The sequence below is a fragment of the Marmota marmota genome, unplaced genomic scaffold, assembly GCF_001458135.2.
Source record: "Marmota marmota marmota unplaced genomic scaffold, marMar, whole genome shotgun sequence".
Taxonomy (NCBI): domain Eukaryota; kingdom Metazoa; phylum Chordata; class Mammalia; order Rodentia; family Sciuridae; genus Marmota; species Marmota marmota.
Genome location: NW_026000185.1, coordinates 26,581,882 through 26,609,503, shown reverse-complemented (window position 1 = coordinate 26,609,503; position 27,622 = coordinate 26,581,882). Strand labels below are relative to the sequence as shown.

The following is a 27,622-nucleotide window of genomic DNA, read 5'->3' as shown; positions in this document are numbered from 1 at the left end:
TCTTTTTTTTTTTTCTTAAAAAAAAAAAACAACCTCCAAAACTCAGCTTATTTTGCCTTGGCTATGGGTGTTACTGGTTTGGAGAGTTTCCATTTTAAGCCTGACCTTTCTTGCTTCACAGAGGCAGAACTTCACAGGAGGGCTCTACTCTGTAATTAGGTCACCAGCCCTCCTCCTGACGCCTGGGAATGTGTCAGGCCACGTGGGACACCATGCAAACAGGCAGGATGACCAGTGGGTGTGCAAGTAGCCTCAGCAGGTCACCCATTCCTCTACCTGTTGACTCTCTGAGGCTTGGAGATGCCGACCACAGTGCCTGGGGGGAGGGGCGGGTCAGGCCCATGGGTGAAGCAGGCCAGGCCGGTGGAGTCACTGAGCAGAAAAATACAGTAAAACTTGGTTGACTTTTACTCAACTACAGGGAAGCATAAAATGCCGTACAAACAGGTATGATGCTGCAAATTACACTTCCATTTCAAAGTGGAAAAGAAAAAAACCTGGAATAATCAAAATGCTTAATAGTTCACGTCCTCGTCTTCCAGTCCCGGGCCAGGGACATCCTAAGCTTCCTGCCGTGGGGCCTGGCCGGCAGCTGTCCCTTCGTCACGAAGCCACGTGGAGCCCGGGGTCCCACTGTGAGCCCTTCAGCTGGGAGCAGTGCTTGGTCTTGCTCAGCTTCATGATGGAGAAGAGCTGCTCGCAGACGTAGGTGCTGCCGAACATGGAGAGGACCCTGGCGCAGTGGCTGCGGTACCTGGGGTAGCTGCTCCAGAGGTGCCTGTAGAACTCGGGGACGCCCACCTCGTCGTACTTTGCCTTCAGCGCCGAGTTGCACTGCAGGTCGATCACCTCCAGCTGCAGCTCTTCGCGCACGCTCTCAATCCCGGTGGAGAACGGGGCGCTGAAGAGCCTCAGCTCGCTCTCTGAGCGCTCGAAGTCGGACAGTCGTTTCTGGAACTCCGTCTTCAGCTCCGCGATCCTGGGGACGTAGTTGAGGCCGTCGCCTTGGTGTCTGGCCACCGACTTCAGCGTGGGGAAGTGGGCCAGGTTGTTCCTGGCTAGGTGCGTCTCCCAGAGGCACAGCTTGGCCAGGAAGGCGCGCAGCAGGTCGTACATCTGCGTGACGACTTGCGAATGGCCCTGGAGGGAGATGTTCAGGGTGTTCAGGTGCATGGTTACGTCCACCAGGAAGGCCAGGTCCCGGATCCAGTCTTTGGAGCTCAGCTGGGGCACCGGCTTCCCTCGGGAGGACATGAAGGAGTCGATTTCCTCCAGAGACTCAAAGAACCTCTTGAGCACCAGCCCGCGGCTGAGCCACTTAATGCCGGTGTGGTAGAGGAGGCTGCCGTACTGGCTGTCCAGCTCGTAGAGCAGCGTGGTGAACTCGCCGTGGTTCAGCCCCCGGGAGCAGACCCAGTTCACCGAGTCCACCACCACATCCATGACGTGGTCCATCTTTAGCTTCTGGGCACAGACGGACTCCGGGTGGATGATGCAGCGGACGGATTTCAGATCCGAGCCCTTGCACAGCGTGGCCACCTTGGATTTCAGTTTGGTGATGAGGCCGCTGTTGGCATCGACCATGGCGGGGGTGCCCGTGGAGGCCACGCTCACTAGTTTCGACCAGTCGATGTTGAACTTCTTGAGACTCTTCTCCACGCGCGAGAAGACCTCATTGGCGGACTTGGTGCCCGTCATGGGCACCGTATCCAGGAGCTCCTCGGACACGTCGAAGCCCGCGTCCACGCCGCGGATGAAGATGGCCAGCTGGGTGGTGTTGTTGATGTCCGTGATCTCGTCGATGGCCAGGGAGTAGGCCACGAACGAGCGCAGCTTCTCACGCAGCTTCTCCCACAAGCTGCCGGCCACGTCCTCGGCAGGCTGCTCGGTCGCACTGTCGGGGCGCCCCGCGCTGGGCAGCGTCTGCTTCTGCTCTGAGGCGCCGGCCTCAGGGGAGCCCAGGAGGTACCTGCGCAGCCCCCTCTTGAGCTCGCGGAGCTTCTGGTCGCGCATGTGCTCCGTGTACTGGTCGTAGTGCTTGCTGTGGTTGGTCTGGTAGTGTCTCCGCAGGTTGTACTCCTTGGACACCGACATGCTCTGCTTGCAGATGAGGCAAGTGGGGATGCTCTGCTCCTCCACAAAGAAGTAGGCGCGCTCCCACTTCTCCTGGAACACGCGGCCCTCCTGGTCGATCTTCCGCTTTCCCACTTCCCGGGAGGCGCGGGGGAAAAAGAAAACTAGGTCACCCTTTGACTTCGTGGTACCACTGGGATCAAAGCACGATGGTGAACCGAGGGACACAGGGGCTGGGGCGGGAATGGCCCCTGCAGAGGGGACGTGCACACTGCTGCCCAGTGGATACCGCCTGCTGTGGCGGGAGGGTCACGTCTCAAGAAAACGTGGGGATGGGTTTTTGTGAAACTTTCTTTGTGTGTGGCGTTAAGGATGAAATACGGCCTCGGGTTCCACCCGCGCTGCACCATGACCTATAACTTCCATTTTAAAAGGTAGATGGGGCTGGGGCAGGGGCAAGGGCAGGNGGTGAGCTTCAAGCCCCGGGTTCTGGCTGGGGCTGGGGCTGGGGCTGGGCTGGGCTGGCATGCGTGAGACACTGGGCTGGATCCTCAGCACCCGTAAAAATAAACAAATGAAATAAAGGCAGGCTGCCAATCAGTAAATACAAAACAAAACAAAACATAAAAAGGCATATGGGCCAAAAAAAGGGAGCTGGGGCGGAGCTGTGGTAGAGGGCAGGCTTAGCACGTGTGAGACCCTGGGTTCACTCCCCGGCACCACACACACACACACACACACAAAATCTTTGTTCAGAGCATAGCTGTGTTTGTTATATCTGCTTCAAACAGGATGAACTGGAGTGTTATGTCTACATTTTAACCTTTTTGTAGTGCTGGGGATTGAACCAGGGATGATTTACCATTGAGCTGCGTCCCCAGTTCTTTTTGAGACAGGATCCTGCTAAGTTGCTAAGGGATCTTGCTAAGTTGCTAAGGCTGACCTCAAATTTGCAATCCTCCTGCTCACCCTCCCAAATTGCTGGGATCACAGATGTGCCCCACGACAAGTGGCCCATTTATTATTATTATTATTATTATTTTTAATACAAGGTTTTGCTAAATTGCTAAGGCTGACCTTGATCTTGTGATCCTCCTGCTACAGCCTCCCAAGTAGCTGGGATTAGGGGCACGTGCCACTGTGCCTTCTTGTTTGCATTTCAACATATGCTTTCTCATTTGAACCCCAAGAGAACTTTGAAGTAAGGAGCAGTGAGTGCAGAAGGCCGTTTACCAGACGGCCCCAGACCTGCAGAGCTCATGCATGCACATCTGTTCCCTGTGTTGGTGTTTAGATCTAGGAGCCTGGCCCTGGGCAGGTCAGCAAGGTGCTTCCAGAGGGTACAAGGGAAGGGTTCACTGACGGAAGCCCAGCAAGTTACAGGACAGAAATCAAGTGTTGGTGGCTTGGGGCTGGGGACGGAGAGGGGAAATGACTGAAAGTGGGAGGGACGCATGTGCTGGGGGATGAGGGGGGCGTTTTGATGTTGGGTGTGGTGACCTTCACACAACTCTGGAGATGCACCCAAAGTGGTGGAGCCTCGCCTCTGAATGCTCCCGTGGGAGAGCAGCAGCAGCTCAGCTGTCAACATGAGGGATGAAGGAATTCCCTTAATACAAGTGGATTTTGGGGTGGTGCTGGGGTCTGAAGCCAGGGCCTTGCACAGCCTGGGAAGGTGCTTGACCACTGAGTCCACCTGATGGAGTGTAAATGGTTCCTCAGTAAAGCGAGGACATCTTTTGGCCACCAGATGAGTTTAAGGAATAGGAACATTTAAACACACGGCCTAGTTTTCAAATTTTAAATCAGGAGGCTCCCTAGTGACTGGAGAGCTTGGGAATATCACTATACCTCCTGCTTGATCACCCTATAGGACACTGACTTCCCTGCCAGGGCTGCAGGGGACATTAAAAATATTTAGCAAGTAGGGCTGGGGTCCCATGCGCCGGGATGCAAACACACAAAAAATTTAAGCACCAGCGTCTAGAAGCTTGTGCCAGGAAAAGTGAAGTATGGATCCAAGTCTCCAGCCTCCAAAAGCAAAGGCCCCACGTGAGTCTTTGCCACCGGGCCAGGGCACCCCAGGCACGACACGTCCCCTCACGCAGACACTCACCATTGCTGAGCTCGAGGCCTGGAAGCGGTCTGGAGGGAGAGAGAGAGAGAGAGAGAGGGAGAGAGAGAGAGAGTGAAGGCCATGGAGCTCGCAGTCCCCCATTAGAGTGCAGCCCGGGCAGAGGGCGGGAAGCTGAGGTGGGCAGCAGGCCAGGGCGGGGAGGCTGGCGCGTGCTCACACCTCAAAGAGCAGGTGGCAAGATGCCAACCTGGCCTGGAATCCCGGCAGCCCCCGGGCCATCCTCGGGCAGAGCTCCCTGGGCTGCCCCTTGGGTCCCGCACAGTCCCTGCCACGCTGGGGACTCCGCTCACCTAATGACTGTGAATTTGATGAAGTCTGCAGCCTCCAAGATCCTTCTCATGGAGGTGATCTCCAGGTAGCCGGGGGCTTTGAACACCACACCCGGGGGCATGCCGTCGATCACCACGCAGCCCGGGTTGAAGGTGATTTTCCTGTAGGGAACTTTCACAGGGAAGTCCACGCCAATCGCTTCACCTGGGATGCGACCAGCAACATAAAAAGCTGAGCCTCACCTACTCTTCCCAAACCATGTTTACTCTTTTTTTTTTTTTGGTGGGGGGTACTGGGGATTGAATGTGGGGGCACTCCAACACCAAGCTGCATCCCTAGTACTTTAAAAAAAATATTATTTATTTATTTATTTATTTTTTAGATGAGGATGGACACAACACAATGCCTTTATTTTTATGTGCTGCTGAGAATCGAACCCGGGTCCCACCCATGCTAGGGGAGCGCTCTACCGCTGAGCCACAATCCCAGCCCCAGAACTTTTTATTTATTTTTTTAGACAAGGTCTAAATTGCTGAGGCCGGCCTCCAACTTGCAATCCTCCCGTCTCAGCCTCTTCTGTTGCTAGGATTACAGGCATATGCCAAGGTGCCTGGCACCATCCTTTATATTTCTTTATATCCTTTATATGTCAGGATTTAAAACTCATCCTCCTTGAATGAGATTCTTGGTGACTAGCTATTGCTACTTTATTCTCCAGCAGTACATGGAAAAGCTCTTTGGTTACAAATACACACTGACAGGCTGGGATATAGCTCGATGCACAGTGTGCACAGGTCCCTGTTCCCAATCCCCAGCAAACAAAAAAAGACACTGTCAACAACAAAAGAGAATACTGATTCTGATCACAGCTTTTTCACAGATCAATTTCTTATAAGACATTCTTTTAAAAAGAAGCATTTCAGGCATATAAATAGTTGATATAAAAACTTACCAAATTTTCGGCTAAAGAGGTCATTGACTTGTTCTCGTAGCTGTTTAGTCTTTTCAATGCTTGATAATTTTTCTTTCTCGTTATCTAAAAATAATTAAGTAAATAAATAATCCAGGGTTATTAGTGTATTTTTCCCCCAAGAAAGCTGCTGAGAAAATGCCCATTAGCACTTCACCTGATTTATTGATCAGTTTACTTTCACCAGTAATCAGGCATTTTGGAAATTTGTAAATAAAGTCATTACAGACAATAGAGAATTTTCCAGACTATAATCCTGTATAGACACAATCCATACTACTTTTAGGGAATATTTTCAATATCACACAAGAATGTGAACTCTCACTACCACTCTTCAATAATTAGAAATCTTAATTAGTAGAAACTGTAGCCAAAGCAATACAACAAGAAAAAGGAATAAGAGATAGTAGGACCAGAAGTCACTATTTCTCAATGTTAACATTTTATTCTATTTGATTTTAAATAACTAAAACAATCACATGGTTTAAATTGTATGCTATTCTAAAATAACATATAGAAATCCCTACCTCAGCTCTCAGTTTCTTACCCTAGAGGAACTATCTTATTAGATTCTTTGCTATCTTTCCAGATACATATTTCAACACATTTAGAACAAAAGATTATTTAATGATGGGCAATAAATAAATTACACCTCTGTAGCCAATTCCAATTCAATGACAGCTGGTACTTGAAGTTCCTACCCTATCCTGGCAAAACTAGAGTCCCAGTAATCATGATAATAGGAGTGGCACTTGGTGTGTGGTGACCTACACTATTAAAAATCAACAGCTCCAAAAGACCAACCTGTGTCATAAAACAGTAAATACAGAATGGAAGGTACACTACAAATTATGATAAAGTGAGATCAATGTCCTTACCTGGAATTGCCACCTGTACAATCTTAAGATCTTCAACACCAGCTGCAGAATTCGTAATACTGAATGAATTTGTGTTTCCTTAAAAAAGAAATCATAGAAAATAATGCCATTTTGACTCTTTTTAAATATACTTTTTTAAAGTTGTAGATGGATGGACACAATAGCCTTATTTTATTTATTTATTTGATGTGGTGTTGAAGATTGAACCCAGTGCCTCAAGGCAGGCAGGTGCCCCATCACTGAGCCACAACTCCAGCCCAACAAGGACTCCCTGAGCTGACCGCTCACCTGCCGTAGAGGCTAGTTTACAACTCGGTCTCCACAGACCATGAGTCACCAGCATGATCCTTGTCAGACAGAGGACAAGAGCCCACGTACAGATGGACTTCCCAGTGCTCCAACCCTCCACAGATGCATGCTCAATAGGGGCTAAGTTATTCAGCAAATAACTCAGCCATGGCTAATTCTTATTAAAAACAAACAAACAAAAAACTGCAAGCACCTCCTGTCTGTCTAGCATGTGCTGAGGCCTGTGCTCACTGTGCAGCTTTGATGTCCCCGAGGGCCAGAGCCCAGCACACAGCCACCTTGGAGAATGTTTCCCATGGGCCTCCACTTAAGTTAGTGCTGGGAGCTGTGATGCAGCTCAGTGGCTAGCACTTGCTTAGCAAGCACAAGGCCCTGAGTTCTGCCCCCATTGAGTGTAAAGAAATGAAAAATAATGAATAAATACGTAAGTGTGGGACTTGGATCTTGACGTTCAATTTTGTTCCTTACATTCTTAAAAGTACATTAAGGAAAACACCCACATGTCCACCAAAAGGTGTGGGGGCCAACTGTGATGTATCCATGCAATGGAATATTATTCAGCCTTAAAAAGGAAAGAAGCTAAAAAAATAAAATAAAAAAGTGGGGGAGGGAAAAAGTTTGACACATGGTACCACGTGGATGAACCCTGAGGACAGACATTAGTGACAGCAGACAGACACGCTGCTTAGTCACATTTACATGGGAAATCTAGGGCAGTGAGGTTCAGAGTGAGGGAACCCAAGCTGGAGGCCATGAGGGGCTGGCCAGGGGAACGGGCAGCTGCTTCATGGCGTGTCTTGGGGCGATGGAGAGGTTCCCCTTCTTCCTTTTGAGGTGCTGGGGTGAAACCCAGGGCGTTGAGCATGGTGAGGGCAGTGGATCTCAAGGCACCCGTGGGTAGGAAGCTCGAGGGTCATGTGGACACCTTGCAGTGCCTGAGACTGGGCCCTGCTGATGCTCTGGGTCACCAGCTGACTGTCCTCCCTGCCCAGGGCTGGTGCCACTGTGCGTGGCCTGGCTGTGCTGCCCACAGTGCCCGGGGGCTCTGGGTGGGCTGCCTGGACATGCCCCGTCTCGGTGTCCTCCAGTCTTCCCCTCAAGCCCTTTGAGAAGAGTGAAGACCACGCGTGGCCATGGCGAGGCTTCTCACCTTCGACCTTCACGTGGCCTTTGGGGTCCTCGTTTGTGTCTGCACAAACCAGCTGGGCAGACTCTGGAAAGGAAAATGTCTAAAATGACCTTCACTATTTAGTGACCTCCGGGTGTCCCCATGGTCCCGCCTCCCTGAGCAACATGGGGCTGATCCCGGTGTCTAGAGTGTCTTCCATGCATCGTCCACATGGGGAAATGGAATTGTCCAGGGGACAGTGCAGGATCCCCTCCTAAGGGCTGATCTTATAAAGGGACTGTCCCCCCAGTCCTCCTGAGCAGAAGACGGATAAAATCCTACCTGGCTAGACATTAGACACTAGCTCCCCAAACTCAGGCTCTTTTAGCAGGACTGGCCTAAAATTGTACTAATTCTTACTAAAGACAGAAAGGCTAGCACTCAACACAAGTGCCATGGACTTGGCACTGTACTATAGGTATGTAACACGTCACCTCTGGGGGAAATGCGTGAAGGGACCTGGGACCTCTCTGGGGAAGGAGGAAGGGGAGGGAGGAGGGGAGGGAGGACTTTAAAAAAAAGAAAATGCTTCATTGTTCTAACCTTCCATTGGTAATTCTGTTTCCATTTCTTCATTGCTTGTGGAAGAACAGTCGCCTTCTGAAAGGAAAAAGAAAACTATGACCAAGGGAGAGATGCGAATTTAAAAAGAAGCCATTGCCCAGGTGGGGAGGTGCACGCTGGTGATCCCCAGAGGCTGGGGGGACTGAGGCAGGAGGATCACAAGTTCAAGGCCAGCCTCAGCAACTTAGTGAGACTTGTCTCCAAATTAAAAAAATAAAAAGAGCTGGGGATGTGACTCAGTGGTAAAGTGTCCTGGGGTTCAATCCAAAAAACAAAAAAAAAAAAGAGAGGATCAAGTGGCGAAGTGGGAAGTATTTTGGATCACAGAGAATATTTCACAATGAACTCAAGCGAAACGCCCTGAGGCACCTCCACGCTGTACACTTAGGGGAAATCAGGCCCATCTCTGAAGTCAGGCTATTCACCCGCATGGCCGCACGCTGGGTCCTAGGTCAGCCTCCACTCCTCTGCCTGCCGTTCAGAGGTGGTGATTACAATTCACCACCTCACACAGCGGTCAGTACCTGGCACGTGGTGCTGGCAGTAGCAGGGGTCCTCCAACTCCTTCTTGACGGATACAGCTTCTGCCTTCAGGGAAATCCCTGTGAGTGCAAGGAGACCTAAGGTTAAGTGGGGGTCAAGGCCACCGGGTAACTCCACACTGTGGGGGACTCGCTGGAGGGCACTTGTCTATGCACACGGCATCATTTGTTGGGCCTTCATTTTTGAAGGCTCCTAGTGCTGAGTAACTTTGTGTTTTTCTCTTGTTAATCTGTCTTCTGTTACTGAAGCTTCAGCCATGAACCTAGTGATGGGAAGGTGTTTCTTCCCTTGCTGGCATTTTAGCCCAAATGGTTTTCATTTCAAACATGCACAGTATTTGTAATAAACTTTTTAAATATATTTTTTAGATGTTGATGGACCTCTATTTTACTCATTTATTTACATGTGGTGCTGAGGATCGAACCCAGGGCCTCACACGTGCTAGGCAAGTGCTCTGCCACTGAGCCACGACCCTGGCCCCCTGTAGTAAACTTTTTAAAGTTCCAAGTTATCAGACACTTTTATTAGACAATTCTAATAAAAGCAATCGATAAACCTGTGAGTTCTAGCTCTGCTGCCAAGAAAAATTCCTTTCTAATTGACCCAGGGCCCTGAAACCCGCCTGACAGTGAGTGTCTGAGATGCTAATAGAAACAAGCTCATTCAGCCAGAGAGGAAGGGAAGGGAGGAGGGCAGGAGGGAGGGGAATGCAAAACTGTAGCCTTTGCACAAATATCCCAGGGGGAAAGACTGAGGCCTGCTCTCGGATCCATTCTCGCTGCACCGTGGAACCCTCAGCGGAAAGTCACATGATACTGACAGGGAACGGAATTTGCTCAGTCGAACCACATCTCCAAGGATAGGCCTCGACCCAGGAGGCCCACGTCCAGGCAGGTGGGGAGGAGGAGGCAGCAGAGGTGGGGCCAGGGTCCCTCAGGACCTGGGGAGACGCCGACTGTGGGGAGCAGGGTCTGAGACTGGGGTCTCGGATGACCTTGTGCCTGTGGCATGCTTGGTGCCCGGGAAAGTCTCCGTGCAAGGGTGCAGGGTGCCGAGCTGCTGTGGCCATGGCCTGCAGGAGGAGGCTCTGAGCTGGAGTCTCATCAGCCCAACCTTGATCTCAGGCGCAGCTCCTGGGAACAGAGGGACTTCCTGCTCGTCAACCACAGTGCTTCACCAGCTCCCTGCCCCTGAACCTGCCCGCGTGGCAGTAACTCCAACAGTGGGCTTCCTTGAGAGGCGCACAAGCTCCGGACATTGCACACTGCGACTATCCACGCAGATGGGACAAGCTGCCCACTATGGCTAGCTCTGTAGCTTTCGTGACGCTTGACAGTCAGACTTCCAGCTGACGGTGAGACACACCTGACGCTGGCGTCACCCTGAGGCCAGCTTCTCCAGCAGCACAGCGCTCAGCTCCGCCTGAGCCCAGCTGTCATCTGTGCCTGAGAGTCTCTACTTTCTCGTCCCCCTTCTCCCCTCGCCGGAATCTGCTAGTGGCCACGTTGTTCGCCGCAGCCAACAGGCCCCACTCCCACTGCGGGTCCTCCTGGATCTCAGAAGAGCCTGTCCCGCTCTGAGGTTGGGACTGGCCGAGTGCTGCCCAGCCGCTGTGCTCGCCTGTGTCCCTCCATGTCCCTCTGCTGACTTCACCCAGAGCCCCTGCTGCGCTTGGGTCTCCAATGTCCTCCAAAGCCCAGTGTCAAAGGCTTGGCCTGAGAGGAGCCACTGGAGATGGAGGCCCTGGAGCCACCTGGGAGGCCTTCAGATGCCTGTGGTGCCCCAGGAGGCCGTGGGCCAGGCTCTGTCCTCCTCCAGTTCCCTGCTTCCTGGCCACAGGACAAGCCACGTCTCCCCACCACACTCCACGCTAGGCCACCTCGCCACAGGCCCAAGAAACATGGCCAATGGATCATGAACCCAAATCCTCAGAACTGTGCACCCCATAAGTCTCTTCTCAGGAACTGATGATCTCAAGCCTTTGTCATGACAAAGGCTCTCACAGCCACCAGCGGGACCCACGCCTGTTTCCAGACCCAGGTGAAGAGGGAGCTCAGCCCAGGCTACATGTAGATGGGACACGAGGGTCCCCTCATGGAGAAAGGACGCTTGGTGATGACAGACGGGGAGCCTGGCCAGGGATGCTGGCCACTGTGTCCTTCTCAGGGACACACCTGTCCCCTGGGGGAGGCTGGAGTGCTGACTTCCCATTTAGAACCACTGAGGCCTCCATTCTCCTGTTTTCTCCTCCCCCCCTCCTTTAGTTATTTATTTATTTATTTTTGGGGTACCAGGGTTTGAACCCAGGGCACTGGACCACTGAGCCACACCCCAGGCCTTTTTACATTTTATTTAGAGACAGGATCTCACTGAATTGCTTGGGATTTCACTAAATTGCCGAGGCTGGCTTTGAACTCGTGATCCTCCTGCCTCGGCCTCCTGAGCCCCTGGGACAACAGGCGTGCTCACCAGGCCTGGCCCTTTTTTGAGATTTTGGTCAAAGTTTTCTGACTCCCATGTTTAAGGCTTCCGTGCTTTCCCACCCTTGGACTGAACACTGGGTTCTTAACAAGTCTCCCTTCTGTCTTTAACACGTTCCTGTAACTCGTGCTGACTTTCTTTTCCTGAGGAGCTGGGGGCATCTCCTCGTCCATCAGAGGGGCTTTGCCACTGTCCACATGGGCACTAGAACGTTCCGTGCTCCTGCGTCACAGAACACTTGGAGATGCCAGGGCTGCGAGGCAGACAAGATGCTTCCAGAAATGGAGGCTGCTCCCGGTCAGTCAGGATGGGGTTCCCAGCACCCGCTCAGGGCTCCACTCACTCCCCACTCAGGCTTCATCTAAGTAGAGACAAAATAAGACTCTGTCCCCAGACACACCTGCTCAAGGACACCTGAGTGGCCGGTGCCTACTGACCTCGAAGGCGCTCTTCCAGATATTTGGGTCAAACGTGATCACAGGTTAAACATCCAATTCTGAAAGGCTCCAGAATCCAGAGGATTATGAGTGCTGACATGACCTCCCTGGTGGCAAATTCCACACGCAACCCCACGTGATGGCAACACGCGAAACACAGGTGTGCCGAAGACACCATGTAAAACCACCTCGGCTACGTGCAAAGATGTTCCTAAAATGGAAGCGCCTTTCCTGTTTCACCTCCGGTCCTGTCCCTCTGTCTCTCAGCACGCGCATGCGCACACAGACACACACACAGACACATAGATAAACACAGACACAGACACACACACACAGACACACACACAAACACACAGAAACACACACACAAACACACAGAAACAGAAACAGACACACACAAACACACAGACACAAACACAAACACACACAGACACACAGACACAAACACACATACATACAGACAGACAGACACAAACACACACAGACACACAAACACAAACACACATAGACACACACAAACACACACACAGACGCACAGAGACCCACAAACACAGACACACAGACACACACACACACATATTCTAAAATCCCACAAAATCTAAAATCGGAAACATCTGTGGTCCCAGCATGTTCAGTAAGGGACACTCCACCTGGATCCTTCAAACAGGGCCTCGGTCGAGGCTGATGAGTGTCCAGCCCCCTCCTCTTTTTAAAGTAAAACCAAAGAGAGTCCAGTGGTCACACCTAATTCTGAAGACCTACCAGAATCGTCCATGGGTTCAGTTTTCACACTGATGGCGCCACAGCTGAAAGGAGAAGGGGTCTGGTCAAGACAGGCCACATGAGGACTGGCCACAGGCTCCTGGGCCCTCAGAGCCCCAGCGCCCTGGATCCCTAGCCCCCAGGTCCGACCGACCCTGAATGCGCAACCGCCTTAACACGAATGTGCTGGTGACCCGCTGCAGAGTCAGAGGTGCCCGTTACCTAGCCTGGATGAAACCACTCAGAATAGAACTAGCGACACAGCCCTTCGTATTGGACTGGAAATGTTATGACTTCTAAAAAGTTACCACTTTGTGGCTGGATATGGGTGCCATTTGTCCCTTACCTTTCCTTTGGTGACAGTACTGTTCTCTTGGAGTCTGCTACCGTCCCATGGGCACCTGTGCAAGAATAAAAAGGTCCCCTGTCCCTCTCAGCCCTGGAACTGTGACCAGCGTTCAGAGCTCTGTCACCTGGGCTGGGTGGGGCTCAGTGGTGGGCACTTGCCTCGCATGTGTAGGGCACTGGGTTCGATCCTCAGCACCACATAAAGTAAAATAAAGGCATGTGTCCACGATAACTGAAAAATAAATATTAAAAAAAGACACGGGGCTGGGGCTGGGGCTGAGTGTAGAGCACTTGCCTAGTAAGTGTGAGGCCCTGGGTTCGAGCCTCAGCACCACATAAAGAAAATAAAACAAAGGTCTGTGTATATCTACAACTAAAAAAATTTTTTAAAAGATATTGTGTCCTAATAATATTAAAACAAAAACAAAAACAAAAACAAAAACAGTCCTATCAAAGCAAATGCAAGAGAACAGAACACTCCTGGCTCAAGTCATCGTGGGAGGGTGGCGGGGGAAGAGGCCCCCTCAGGTCAGACCCTGTGTCCAGGGTCATGGACTTGGGCAGAGGCTCTGGGGCGAGAGGGACAGATGGGCTGGCCTCGGCACCCAGTGGCAGAGGGTGCCTCGGACAAGGCCCTGAACTTCCCCTTTGCCTCCTGGGGAAAATGGTGGTTGTGGAGGCTGATCACATTCAGGCTCGAGGCCACAGGCTCCAGACCCACCGCTGTGGAGTCGGCACCAGACAGGCCCAGACTTGGGTCGTCACAGCAGAGCCACCACCTGCACCACCCAGGGTGGCCGTGAGCACCAGGGGGTTCTCTGCAGACACTTCCTTGGGGAAGAGCTGAGCTTCTGCAGGGCTGCTCTGGCAGAGGGTCCTGGCACCGTCCCTCACGGACCCCAGGGCACCCTATGCACGTGAATGGACTTATAGTGCCCAGCCATTAAGCTCTGGTATTGTCCTGCAATGAAGATCTGAGCTGCCTGGGAGGCTGGTCACTTGGTCACCTGCCACCCCTGGTCCAGCCCTGCTCTAGCACGAGCTAGCAGAACGCACGATGGCCCCGACATGCTGTCCATGGCTCAGGGGAGCCGAGCCAGCCTGGCTGCCTGTCCTGCCTTGGTGGAGGCCACGTGGCGCCCTTTTCAGTCCTGGTCCTCCGTGACAGCCCCAGGTCAAAGGCTCCGACTACACCCCGGAAGGACAGCGTGAGGAACCGGGAGGTGGCCAAATGCGGCCTGAAGCTGCTCGGGTGCAGGTGCCCCTCTTCAGCATGAGGCCGAGGAGCTGTGCGGAGCCTGATGCCAGTGGGTGCTGGGCACCCACACAGCTTTCCAGCTGGTCTGTGGGTGGCTTCCCTCGAGAACTGACCTGTGTAGCCTCTGCTTATGGCAGGGGCCAGGGCCAGGGCCAGCTCCTCTCCAGCCCCTCCTGGGCCCGGGCCCCCTGCAGCCATCCTGACAACACAGAGGCCGTTCCTGGCTCAGCTAGTTGGTTGCACTCCTCTGGACCACAGCAGCACACCTAGGTCCCCTCTGGAAGCCAGCAGTGCCAGCGTCCCAATATGCGGGTGTCTGTGCCACACGCTTCTGTGGACGGGGAAAAGGTGGCCTTACCACCCTCTGGGGTGGCAAGCTGGGGGCCTGGGGGCAGGATCACAGCTCTCCTGGCTGCACATGTCCTTCCCTAAGCTCAAGTCCCTACAGACGGCGCCCTGACCCTGCTTGCCAAGGAGGAAGCACAAGATGTGCCCAGGTGCGAGTTTTAAGGAGAAGTAGGTGCTTGGCCGGTCGGTGCAGCCAAGCCGAGGCACAGTAGCTGTCACTTACCCAGCTGGCTCTCGGGACCTAGGAAAGGTCTGCAAGAAAACCAACACCGGTTACCCAACCGCAGCACACCAGCACGTCGCACCGCGGACGGTCCCCTCGTCAGGGCCACAGGACACTCAACAGCCAGTCAGCGAAGCCATCCAGGCAGCTCTAAGCGCACCGCGGGGAGGGCACGGGCGGGTCACCTGTGTATGATGAACGAGATCCCCGCTCTGTCCTCCAGGATGCGCTTGAGGGTGGCGAGGTCGTAATTCTCGGGGTGCTGAAAGGCGAGCCCCTCTGGGAGGCCCTGCACCTCCACAGCCGCCTGGTCGCGCAGCATCTGCTCGTACGGGACAGGCACCATCGCTGTGGTCCCCAGCGCCTTCCCTAGAGGGCAAGCCGTGGACAGCGTGAGGACGCTACCCGCGGCTGGACTTGGTGTAACCAGCGAGCCCAGCTGGTGGCGCTGGCTTTGACCACACATGGAAAGCAGAAAGCCCCTGTCCCTCTCCCTCCGCGTGCTTTACCCTCAGCCTTCACCTTCAGGAGGTGCCCAGCTGGGGTGGTATCGGACTCCGAAGGGGCGGTGAGCCCCCAGGCATGAAGCCCCATTCCTCAGAGAGATGTCACCTGAGACCCCTCATAGAGAGATGTCACCTGGAGGACCCCAAAGTCGAAAGTCCAGACCCCTGCAGGGGACGGACATGCTGAGGTCTTGGGAGGAGGAATGAGGCCCTGGGGTGCTGGTGGGGGGTCACGGAGGTGAGCTGCGGGGGCGCCTGCCAAGAGTTCTCCCTGTGTGCTGGGGGCTGAGCCCAGGGCCTCCCGCAGGCACTTCTGGGCTGTCCTAAAGTCCCTGGGGGGCACGGGAGGTGCAGAGACAGCTGAGGGGAGAGGGGCCCTGGACCCAGTCTTGCTGGGGACTCTGCGAGGGGACCAAGGCAGGAAGCCTGGTCAGCACAGAGGGGCTGGATCGAGACAGATGCTGCCAAAGGACACTCAGCCTGGACCTGATTAGAAGGTAGGCTTAAAATGCCCACAACGCCCTGGGAGCCATGCTGGTGGCTGTCAAACCCTGTCCCTTAGTGACCAGAGGGCTCATGCTTGAGGCGGGCTTTACCATAACAGAGGCAGAAGTGGTCCCCGACTGCTTTCCTGAGAGCCTCTGCTTCTCCTGAGGACGCCTGCGGCCCGCGGGCAGGGCGGGGGGGCTTCGCCTCACTTGGCTCCTCCACGAGGCCTGCCGCAGACCACGGGCAAGGTCAGCGCACGGGGCCACCGGCTCCCTGCTGTGGGCCCCACTGCACCCACCCCACAGTCGCCACTGTGCCCACCCCACAGTCCCCACCGCACCCCCCACTGCACCCACCCCACAGTCCCCACTGCGCCCACCTACAGTCCCCACTGCATCCACCTACAGTCCCCCCTGCGGGTGTTCAAAGAAAGCTGGAAAAGAACAAACAAAACCAGGAAAGAAAGAAAGAAAAGAGCGAGCCGGGTGCAGAAACACACACCTGCAATCCCAGGGACTGGGAGGCTGAGGCAGGAGGATCCCAAGTTCAAGACCGGCCTCAGCAACTCAGTGAGACCCTCCCTCAAAAAACAAAAAGAGCTGGGATGTGGCTTGGAGTTAAGAGCCCCTGGATTCAATCCCTGGTACCAAAAAAAAAAAAAAAAAGACTAGGGTAGGACATTTATGAACAGGACACAGCGCACGCTGTAATGAACCTACTGATACAGAGACCTGTAAACAGTCCAACCTGGAAAGACAGACTAGAGTTTGAAGACATTTTCATCCCAGAAATTCGTTTACCATGCTGTGGAAAGTGGCGGTCACTGTGAGGCCACCCCTCTGAACATCTGGGCCTCCAGCCATGGCTGCTCCACAAGTTTACAGCTGGTTGTTTTAATCAAGATGAAGTCAGGGGGTGGAAACTGCGAAGTCATTTGGGAAGAGAAAGCTTAAAAGAATGATCAACTAGTGACAAGAAGTCAGTGCCAAGGGGTGACAAGAGTGAGGGACACTCATGGCAGTTGAGGGCGCAGCTGGGAGGCTGCCTGGGCAGCTCTGTATTGCAGGAATTCGCGGGGAGGCCTGCTCTGGAGTGCCTGGGGATCCTGAGACGTGCAGGGGGCTGGCTGGGGACCCGCAGAAGCTGCAGGAAGGCCCTGGGAGGGGAATGCCACTGTGCATCCCAGACGCTAGTGTCATTGTGTGCCTTGTAATCCCAGCTGCTGGAGAGGCTGAGTCAGGAGGAGCACAAGTTTGAGGCCAGTCTCAGCAACCTAGTGAGACCCTGTCTCAAAGAATAAGAAGGGCTGGGAGGTGTGGCTCAGCGATTAAGCACTCCTGGGTTCAATCCCTGGTACCAAACCAAACCAAACCAAACCAAACCAAAAGGAAGTTATTCCAGTGCAAGAAGTATCAAAATTCTCAGTATTTGGGATACCTATTATACCCCTACCTCTACGTGGTGGAATACAGAACAACTGGAGGACCCCGCCCCCGTAATGAAGCTCCTTCCTTGGGACAGATATGAAAGAAGGGATTATGTGCCCAAAGTTCTGGTCTGTCTGGGGTCTGCCTGAGGCACTGGTTTCCATCCCACTTGATTTATACTGATGAGGTTTGCACCAGAGTTTGAAGCCACTGAAAACAGAACATGCAGAATGTTAAAGCAACAGTTCCACCGTCTGGTGACAGGGAGAGCAAGGTCAAATAAGGCTTGAGAGGTCCTGGAACCTCCAGCCAGGCTAACTGGTGAGGCCTTCCCTACACAAAGTCCACATGCAAAGACTGAAACAAGTTGATATTTTTTAAAATGTCTAAACGCCAGAACAACAAGAAATAATTGATAAACTATACAAAGAAACAAGGAAACATGGCCCAAAATAATGACATAAAATTTCAGAGTTAGATCCAAAAGAAATGCAGAACTATGAGCTGCCTGACAAAGAAATGAGAATAATTATCATAATGATGCTTGATGAGCTAAGAATACAGATAAACAATTAAACAGAAACAGGTAAATAATGCATGAAAAAAATAGAACACCAAGAAAGAGAATTTATAAAAAGAATCAAACACAAACTCTAGAGTTAAAAAATACAGTAACTGAACTGAATAATTCATCAGAAGTATTCAACAGCAGACTCGACCAGTCCAAAGAAACAAGGGGGAGCATGAAGGAGACAGGCTGTTGGAGATCATTGAGTCAACGGAGCAAAAGGAGGAGGGAAAGGAAAGGGAGATTAAGGGGGTTGAGAAATTCTATTAAGCAGACCAGCACATACACAGTGGGAATTCCAAAAGAAGAAAAGGACAGAGTTTATTTGAAGAAATAATGGCCCCAAGCTTCCCAAATCTGAGGAGGAAAATCAGACATTTTTTTTTTTTTCAAATTCAAGAAGCTCTATGAACTCCAGTGGGGATGAACCCAAGAGCCCCGCCCTGGTGGGCACTGAGAGCAGAGCCCCGCCCTGGTGGGCACTGAGAGCAGAGCCCTGCCCCGGTGCGCTGGAGAGTCCCGCCTGAACTCAAAGGCAAAGGAGAGCGTGGAGGAGGGAGAAGAAGGTGGTTTAGCACACACAGGAGATTCCATAAGACCAGCAGCAGCTTCTCAACAGGAATTCTGCAGGCCAACAAGAACAGGCTGATGTTTTCAAAGTGCTAAAAGCAGAATAAAAAAATAAACTGCCAACCAAAAACCTAGTATTTGGAAAAACTACCCTTCAAAAGTTAGGGTTCTACCTAGTGTATGATTCTGTTGTATGAGATGTCAAAATAGCAGAAATCACAGGAATAGGGAGCGGGCTGGGAGCCGGCAGGCCTGGGGGCGCTGGGAAGAAGGGTAGTTTACTGGGTATGAGGTTCAGACTTGCAAGATTCAGAGACCAGAGATCTGTTTCACAACAATGGAAACATGCGTGATCCTGAGTAGCTGGATTGTAGGTAGGCGCCACCAGACCCAGTTACAGATTTCAACCCTCCTTGGTCAGGAACAGAATAAGTAGGCAAAAACCAGAAAGGGAACAGAACACTATTCAACAACTGACCTATTTGGCCCATTAACTGCACAAACCAATGTTCTTTAAAGTGCACATGAAATGTCTGCCAATACAAATGATATGCTGAGCCAGACCTCAGGTTTAGATAAATTCAAAAGAACTGAAAGCACCTGAAGCACCTTTTTAGACTACAGTGGAATTTAATTAGAAATCAATACTGAAGAAAGGCCCCACGTAGTCAGAAATGAAGCAAAATGCTTCTAGGTAACCACAGGTCAAAAAGGAAGACTCCTCTTGCCCACGGCCTGTGCGGGCTATGGATTTTGGGTTCCCCTTGTGTGAAGTGTACCAGTTGAGAAAATCACAGACCCAGAAAGTAATTCTCAAAAAGTGGGGGCAGGACGGCTCCAGGACCTAGCGTCCTGCTTCAAACTAGAAGGAGAGAGAGAAGAGCCTGCTTTGCTTTATTTATACAAGGGGGCTTCAAGGGATTTTCATGGAATATTCTTTTGCCAAATAAGATAGAAGGAGGGCCGTCCACGCCCAGCGGGTAACACCGGGGTCCAGAGCTAAGAGCAGCCTCTCTAGCGGAGGGAAGACTGAGGTTATCATGTGCTTTGCATGATCCATTAAGTGAGAGAAGCCACAAAATGACCTGCAATGCCTGACCAAGATCTCCCAGGCCCCGAGGCCGAGTAGAGGTTTCCAGTAGCTCAGGGGTGCCCCCACCCTCAGACTGTGAAGGTCAGAAAATATTTTTAGCTACCTGATCACGAAAACCTATCCCAAGTGGAAGGCAGCTAAAACATTACCTCGAGGGAAAATCCTAACTTCAAACGCATGAAATGGGAAAAAGTCAGTGACCTAAGCTACCAAACCAAGAAAAGAAAAGAAAAGCAATTGAACCCAATAAAAAATACAGTATGTCAGTAACAAAGAGGAGAACAGACATAACAAGGAATAGAGAGAAATAAACAAGCCAAACGTTGGCTATTGGAGAGCCAGGTGGATAGATCTTTTGCAAGATGTATTTAGGAAAAAAAGGGAAACAAATTATTAATATCGAAATAAAAGTGGAAATATTGATATGTATCTCCAACATACAGGCATTAAAACAAGAAAGCAGAGATATTACGAAACACAGAGACACAACACAGACAGGATGTCTTAGATGAATAGATAAGTGTTTTGCAGTAAAATCGTACACACATACCCCTGGCCAACCTTTGGAGGCAGCTATGTGAACTACACAGGTGTGCAAATGCACACACTCACCCATATGACCTCTGACAAAACTGTATGAATATTTTTCCTTTTTTTGCACCAGGGATTGAACCCAGGGGTGCTTAACCACTGAGCCACATCCTCAGCCCTTATTTTACTTTTTATTTTGAGACAGGGTCTTGCTAAGTTGCTTAGGGCCTCACCAAATTGCTGAGGCTGGCTTTGAGCTCACCAACCTCCTGCCTCAGCCTCCCGAGCCACGGGGATTACAGGCGTGCGCCACCACACCTGGGTTTTTCCTTTTTTGATTCCAAGGAATACCAACCTGCCAACTCGACCCTCTCTCCTCCTAGAGGTGGTCACTGCACAGGTGTCAGCTCTCACACCTGAAGTCATCCTGACAAAGGCCACAAGTGCTCACTAATTCCCCAGGCCTGCTCAAGGCCCTGAAAGTCCCAAAGAGCTGATGTGGTGGCGCACACCAGGAGGCTGAGGCAGGAGGGTTGCAAGTTCCACGCCAGCCTCGGCAACTTAGAAAGACCCTGTCTCAAATAAAACAAATAAAAGGGCTGGGGCAGTGGCTCCGTGGTAGCGCAGCCCTGGGTCTGTCCCCAGCACCACACCACAACACAACACAACACGACAACAAACATGCTTAGGACAACACGTGAAGCTCAGAAGATCGTAAGACACAGCCTGGCCCCCACGCATGTTCAGGTCTGGGAAACACGAGGGGGAGCGTGAACACCTACAGTATCTGGCGAAGTCCTTCTGCAGATCCTTCCTGGCGTTGACGAAGGCGCATCCCCTCTCGGTGCCCACCACGAACACGTCTGTCTCATACACGGCGATGCAGGCCACCTCCACCTTGGACTTGGCCAGCTCCTTACACTGCAAGAGAAGCAGCGAATGGCGTTGTCCAGACACGGGCAGATCTGGAGTTCAGGAGAGGAACCGAAAGTAGGTAAAGGAAGGAGTATCTGAGCCGGGCACGGTGCCCACTCCTGTGACTCCAGAGGCTCGGGAGGCTGAGGCAGGAGGATCGTCAGTTCAAAGCCAGCCTCAGCAACAGTGAGGCCCTAAGCAACTCAGGGAGACCCTGTTTCTAAATAAAACACAAATAGGGCTGGGGGTGTAGCTCAGTGGCCGAGTGCCCCTGAGTTCAACCCCTGGTCACTGCCTCTCCCCAAAAGGAATATCTGTTTGGAAAGAGAAAAATCACCATGAAAAAAATTATGGAGCAAATACCATGTCAAGAAAGCCGGAAAGGAAGGTACATTAAGGTGCTACGCGCCCCTCGGTCAGGGCTTCTCCTGACCCTCTGGACGCAGACTCTTGCTTTAACAACAATTTCACAACATCATTTTGCATGGACGGTGGAAAGAACACCTACTATTCCAACATGGCCCAACACGCTAATCATTCACAACCGAGACGCCAGGTGTGAGAATTCAGACAGACACGCTCGCTGTTTGGGGCAGTGCTGCAGGTTCCTGTCCCAACAGACACAAGAATCCCCAGAGATTCTACAGATCCTCCACCTGCAGATGCTTTATCTTAGTGGTTGGAGAATCTTCTGGGCTAGCTTCGGCCTCTGTGCATCGGAAACCTCCTTTATCCTCTACACTCCATACCCTGTAGCCAGGCATGGTGGTGCACACCCAAAATCCCAGCAACCCGGGTGGGAGGCCAAGGCAGGAGGATCTCAAGTTGGAGGCCAGCCTCAGCAACTTAGCGAAACACTATCTCAAAATAAAAAACTAATAGGGCTGGGTGGGGATGTAGCACAGTGGTAGAGCACCCCTGGGTTCAATCCCTGGTACAGACACAGCGAAGTGCATGGAAGAAAAATCACCTGTAAACCCTTTACCAAGAGGAGCCACCACACACACGTGGGAACATGCACACATGCAGAGATGCGTGTTTGTTTTGAGATGGGACCACACTGTGTTGCCCAGGCTGGTCAAGAACAGCATACACGTTTAAAAACAAAATCGGGATTGTACTACTGAACATAGGCTGATATTCTGATTTATTACCTTGACATTATTTTTTTTAATATTTATTTTATAGTTTTAGGTGGACACAATATTTTATTTTTATGTGGTGCTGAGGATCGAACCCAGCGACCTGCGCATGCCAGGCGCACGCGCTACCGCTTGAGCCACATCCCCAGCCAACATTAATTTTTGAGCATTTCTCAAAATAAAACTAAATGATCCTGAAAAAATGACCTTTAAGTGAATACATGATATTCTACACCACGCACACCCTGGCTTAGCCGTAACATCATTGAGGGTTTTGTTCCTATTATAAATAACAGCGCTACGACCAAGGGCCGTGACGGTAAATACTCTGGGCATGTTTGGTCATTTCCAGGAGAGGGACTCTCCTTGGCGGGACACCTGCACGCAAAGAGTATAAATTCTTTTTAGGTTCTCGAAACACTGCTGACAGCACTCTGGAGAGTGACTCCTGCCAATACCAGGGAGAGGCTGCGTTAGTCAGCTCTGCTGTCACTCCGACCAGAATCACTGACAAGGACAATGGAGAGGAGGAGCTCTCGGGCCTCGGCAACCAGGGGGCAGAGAGCTCTGCTCTCAGGGACAAAATATAGACCACAAAGCCAGTGCTCCCCCACCCCACCCATGACCTCCTCCCTGTCTCTGCGTCCTACAGTTACCACCCTAACAAACCCCCAAGGTGGACAGTGGCTCCATCTACTGAATAGGTCGCATCTCTCGTGACTTGATCATTTCACCTCTGAACGTTCTGTTTTTGGGGTGAGGGGGTACCAGGGATTGAACTCAGGGGCACTGACCACTGACCCACACCCCCAGCCCTATTTTGTAGTTTATTTGGAGACAGGGTCTCACTGAGTTGCTTACGGCCTCGCTTTTGCTGAGGCTGGCTTTGAACTTGCCATCCTCCTGCCTCAGCCTCCTGAGTTGCTGGGATCACAGGTGTGCGCCACCGCACCCGGCTGAACATTCTTACACCGGCTGACATCTGAGCTTCTGGAGGGTGCCTCACATCCCAATCATAGACCTGCCACCTTGCGGTCACCAGCACTGAGATCCGGTACTTGTGGGCCAAGAACAGAACATGGAAAGAGAAGACCAGCAGCTTCCGTGGAGAAAGGTGCAGACAGATAGACAGACGGGAGCCCTGGGAGGTGCGCAGATATCCCGGCCCCATCTCCCAGCGTCAGGATGGTGTGGGGGCGGCTTTGGGTCCTGTCTTCTCCCTGGCTGGTGAGAGGCAGAGCCCTCCTCTCCTGCAAAGCTGGGCAGGACCAGCCTCCTGACCCCCAGGGCACGACCTGCGCCCACCGTGTAGGTGCAGCCAGGCAGAGACGACCCTGGGTTGGGCGAGTGCAGGGCAGCTCTGACTCACAGCCGGGTACGGGGCTGGGGCCACAGGGCTGCTTGGCCAAGCGCAGGCCAGTGTGTGGCTCGGAGGCCCGAGAACTGGACAGCCCACGTGTGGAGGAGAGCCTGGGTCTGGAGGCCCGAAGACCAGGAGCGCCTAGGGCAGGGGCCAATGCACAGCTGCCCCTCCTGGGGGTGGACTTTGTGCCTAGGAAGAGGACGTTCTGAAGGTGGATGAGGTGACCACATGGTGGAGGCCCCAAAGCCGCTGAGCCACAGGCTTAAAATGGCAACTTGTGTGTATGTCTATTATCCAACATTAGGATGAACTACAGAATCACCAACAGTCGCCTCTGCAGTTTCTGTCACCCCAGCCACCCAGTCCCCATCTGAACCGCGGCCAGTCTGCCCCCGGCCTCCCTGCCTCTTGGCCCCTGGACGTCCTTCATCCAAACTTCCCGTGGCTTCACATCACACCCAGAGCTTGGCGAACGGCCACCACGCACCTCCCGAGCCTGTCCTGACCACTTCCCTCGCTCTTCTGCATCTGGCTGACCTTCTCCATGTCCTTCCCAGCTCAGGCCTTGGGTGGCCGTCCCCTGCTCTGCTCCCCAATGGTGGCCTAGCTGCCCCTCCCCTGAGCCTGTCCCTGCCTCTCCTGGGTCACACACACACACACACAGAGCTGGATCACTGTCCCCTTCCCACACAGAAGCCAAGATCTGGGAGGGCCTCGCTGTCCTCTGAAGTGCTGCAGGACCGTCCCTGCGGGGGCCTGGACAGGGCAGCGGAGCCCGGGACGACGGGAGCAGGGGCCAGTCCTGCTCGGCGCCCGTTGAGCACTTCTGGCCCTCTGGGAACAGCACCCACGAGCTCGCTCTGCAGGTGTCAAATAAGCCCTCAGCCAATCCCGAGGGTCCCCACTCCAGATCCTTAACTGGTCACATCTGTGAAGTGCCTGTGGCCATGGGACCTGGAGACAAGCACCTGGTGGTTATTTCTGGGGCCACAGGTCAGTCCACCGAAGGCTGCTCCTAAGGCCTTACATTTGGTTTCAGGGGATTAAAGATGATGGGTGTGGGTGTGGGTGTGTGTGTGTGTGTGTGAGAGAGTGTGCACATGTGTGTGCGCACACCCGTGGACATGGGAGTTCCATATTTGGTGTTTTGTCAACTGACCCACTGATGTCCCTAATGGAGAAGGAAAGTGTATGTACATACATTAAAGTCAACATTTTCATTCTGTTTTCTGAACTCAGGATCTAGTCCAGGCCACACTTCCTGTCTGGCCGTCCCCTCTCTCCAGCCCCCTGGGACCTGGGTAGCTCTCTTCTCTCCGTCCGTCCTGCAGACCCCAGGACTCTGTGGGACGCCCCTCGGTCGGGCTGGTCAGAGGTCTCCTGGTCAGGTCCCTGATGCTGCAGGAACCACGGCAGTGCTCTCCCTTTAGGTGCACCAGCTCAGGAGGCAGCTGGTGTCCCTGTCCCTCTGTCCCAGCACTGCAGACCTCTGACCCCTGCCTAGGTGGTGGCCTTCAGGTTTCTCCACTGTGAGCTCCTGACTCTGCCTTTTAAATCAGTGTGTCTGTCAGACGTGGAGGTTTGTAAATTCCTCATCCAATTTTAACCACCCAGGCAAAGTTATGTCATATTTATTTATTTTTTAATACTGGGGATTGAACCCGGGGCGCTCTGCCACTGAGACATACCCCCAGCCCTCTTTATTTCTCATTTTGAGACAGGGTCCCCCTAAATTGCTGAGGTTGGCCTTAAACTTGTGATTCTCCTGCCTTAGCCTCCCAAGTCACTGGGATGACAGGTGTGTGCCACGGCACTTGGCATCAATTTTGCTCTGAATTTAGACAAGAAAAATATTTTTCAAAAGGTAACAAAGAAGCCTGGTATGGTGGCACACACCTGTGGTCCCAGGGTTCAGCAGGCTGAGGCAGGAGATTGTGAGTTCAAATCCAGCCTCAGCAACTTAGTGAGGTACTTTGCACCTCACCGAGACACCGTCTCTAAATAAAATATTAAAGAAAGGGTGGGGATGTGGCTCAGTAGTTAAGAATCCCTGGGTTCAATCCTCAGAACCAAAACACACAAAAAAAACGGCAACGAAAGTACCTTCACTACATCTCCCGTCCAGAAAGCCCACATGTATACGATCACACCCACGTTCACAAATCACAATCTGACAGCCTGCTACCCTCTGCGGAGAACAGCCTTTCTCACACAAAATGTAAACCCTAGGGTCAGAATTCCATCTTTAGAAGTTGGCTGGATTATACTTTTCAGCAAAAGAGATACAAACAGGTTAACATCAAAAGTGTCACGGGCCGGGCGGTGGTGCACAACTGTGATACCAGCATTTGGGGAGGCTGAGGCAGGAGGATTGCGGGTTCAAAGCCAGCCTCAGCAACAGCAAAGTGCTAAGCAGCTCAATGAGACCCTGTCTCTAAATAAGATACAAAATAGGGCTGGGATGAGGCTCAGTAGCTGAGTGCCCCTGAGTTCAATCCTTGGTACCCCCCTGCAAAAATAAATAAGTGACAGGAAAGTGCCCCTCAATTCTGTGTCAATAAGGACCCACTAAGGGACGTGGCAGAAACACAGACCACCTCACCATGGACTCGAGGGCAGACATGAGGAAGGTCACCACCATCCTGTTCTCCGAAGACTCCTCATCTTCAACGGGCAGGGTGGACATCGCTACCTGGGCCATGATCCCTGTGCAAAAGAAGCAATGTGGACGTGAGTGACAGAAACCGGGGTCTCAGCACACTTCAGAGCCGTGAGGCGGCCACCAAGGTGGCCCAAACCTTCCTTCTGCACTGAGGAGCTCACCCTTGAAGATGCAGAGAGCCTGGCTGAGACCCTGAATGGGAAGGCTCCTAGGGAGCACCTGATACCTGTTCCAGGGACAGCATTTTTCTTCTATGATTCTTTAATTGTTCAGAGAGAGATTTTTCTAGCCCTTTATCAGCAGATACAACTTTGTCATCATTGTGCATTTTTCCAGATAAACTAGTTAAACTAGTTCTGAAATCTGTTAACCACCTGTATTAGGCCGTTTCCTGTTACTATAACAAAATAAAAAAATATATCCATATTTCATTTTTTAAAAAAAGAGGTTTATTTAGTTCATATTTTTTGAGGTTGAAAGTCCATGATCAGGTGGCCCCATCGCTTCAGTCTCTGGTGAGGGCCTCATGGCGGATGGTAATCACAATGGTGGGAGCATAAGCAGAGGGATCAAGTGGGGAGACAGGAAGTGGGAACCAGGGAGAGGCTGGCCTTGCTCCTTTAATAACCACCTGTTTCTTAGGAACCAAGTGAGTTCCTGAGAACACAATGGGAGTCCTCCTGAGGGCAGCGCCCTGCAGACCTCCCATCTCCACTACAGCCCCCTTCTAGGGTCTCACCACCACGGGCAGCTGGCCTCCAGCGGGGGCGTCTTGGGGACGAGGCACATCCTGCTCAGCACAGGTGCAGGCTGCTGAGCTGCCTTTGCCAGATACCTGTCCCTGCTGGGCGGCTGGAGAGGCAGCTGGCTCTTCTCAAGGATTTTTGATGGGGTTTAATTTTCTGTCTGTTTCCGGTGCTGGAAGGAAGCCAGGCCTTGGGCATGCTGAGCACGCGCCCCCCAAAGAGCCACACCCCAGCCTCTCTTGGACTGGTGTCACTGACAGAAGCGCCCCTAGAGTTCACCTGCAGGGTGACTCGGACACTTTTCAGGCTCCCTGAAACCTCGACACATACTTGGCTGGTGGCCTTGCAGGTCCTGGGCTGCTAGACACCACAGCCTGACCACCAGTTGTTGCCGGTGTGAGCCTGCTTCCACAGCGGCCCCAGAGCCAGCCCTGCTGCCACTGACCCGGCCGGGTCTCCCACTCCTCATCTGGGAAGGGTGTCAGGAGCCGCGGCGGTCATATGGGGTGTCCTGGAGGCCCTGAGGACAGAGACCATCAAGGGAATGGCATGTCCCAGGCCCCACCAACCCTGCCCCAGAGTCAGCTGTGCCTGAGGCTGAAGGTGGGAACCGCCCACAGGGTGGACACAGCCATTTCTCCTTGCCTCTGCAGGTGACCGTGGCTAAACAGCTGCGTGGTGGGGTGCCTGTCGAACTCTGGACAACTCTTTCCATAAAGTCTCAGCAAAGTCTTCCTCTGAGACACAGAGGGAAGCTGCTTGATGACACCTGCTGGCACCAGAAGAAGGACCCCACTTTCTGCTAATGATATCACAGCGATCCCTAAGAGGACTGTGGCTG

At 52.5% G+C, this 27,622-nt stretch overlaps 1 protein-coding gene across 8 annotated transcripts; it reads right to left on the bottom strand.

Moving 5' to 3' along the window:
- Positions 1–385: 385 nt before the first annotated feature.
- On the bottom strand, positions 386–26,398 carry LOC107147025 (general transcription factor II-I repeat domain-containing protein 2B-like). 8 transcript variants are annotated; one of them, XM_048789888.1, is made up of 16 exons: positions 25,976–26,287; positions 20,736–20,874; positions 15,872–15,991; positions 14,955–15,138; positions 14,770–14,798; positions 12,939–12,993; positions 12,593–12,636; positions 8,894–8,971; positions 8,349–8,405; positions 7,788–7,850; positions 6,329–6,406; positions 5,433–5,516; positions 4,501–4,684; positions 4,190–4,218; positions 4,051–4,104; positions 386–2,207 (listed from the first exon to the last, which is right to left on the bottom strand). In XM_048789888.1, exons 1-16 carry the CDS (start codon positions 26,072–26,074, stop codon positions 604–606), a joined length of 2,901 nt encoding a protein of 966 aa, XP_048645845.1. In that variant the 5' UTR covers positions 26,075–26,287; the 3' UTR covers positions 386–603. The 8 variants fall into 8 exon arrangements, with proteins under 8 accessions (XP_048645845.1, XP_048645846.1, XP_048645844.1 ...); XM_048789889.1 differs by lacking the exon at positions 14,770–14,798 and having other exon boundaries at positions 4,501–4,651; positions 20,736–20,918; positions 25,976–26,398; XM_048789887.1 differs by lacking the exon at positions 14,770–14,798 and having other exon boundaries at positions 20,736–20,918; positions 25,976–26,301.
- Between the last annotated feature and the right edge of the window lie 1,224 nt (positions 26,399–27,622).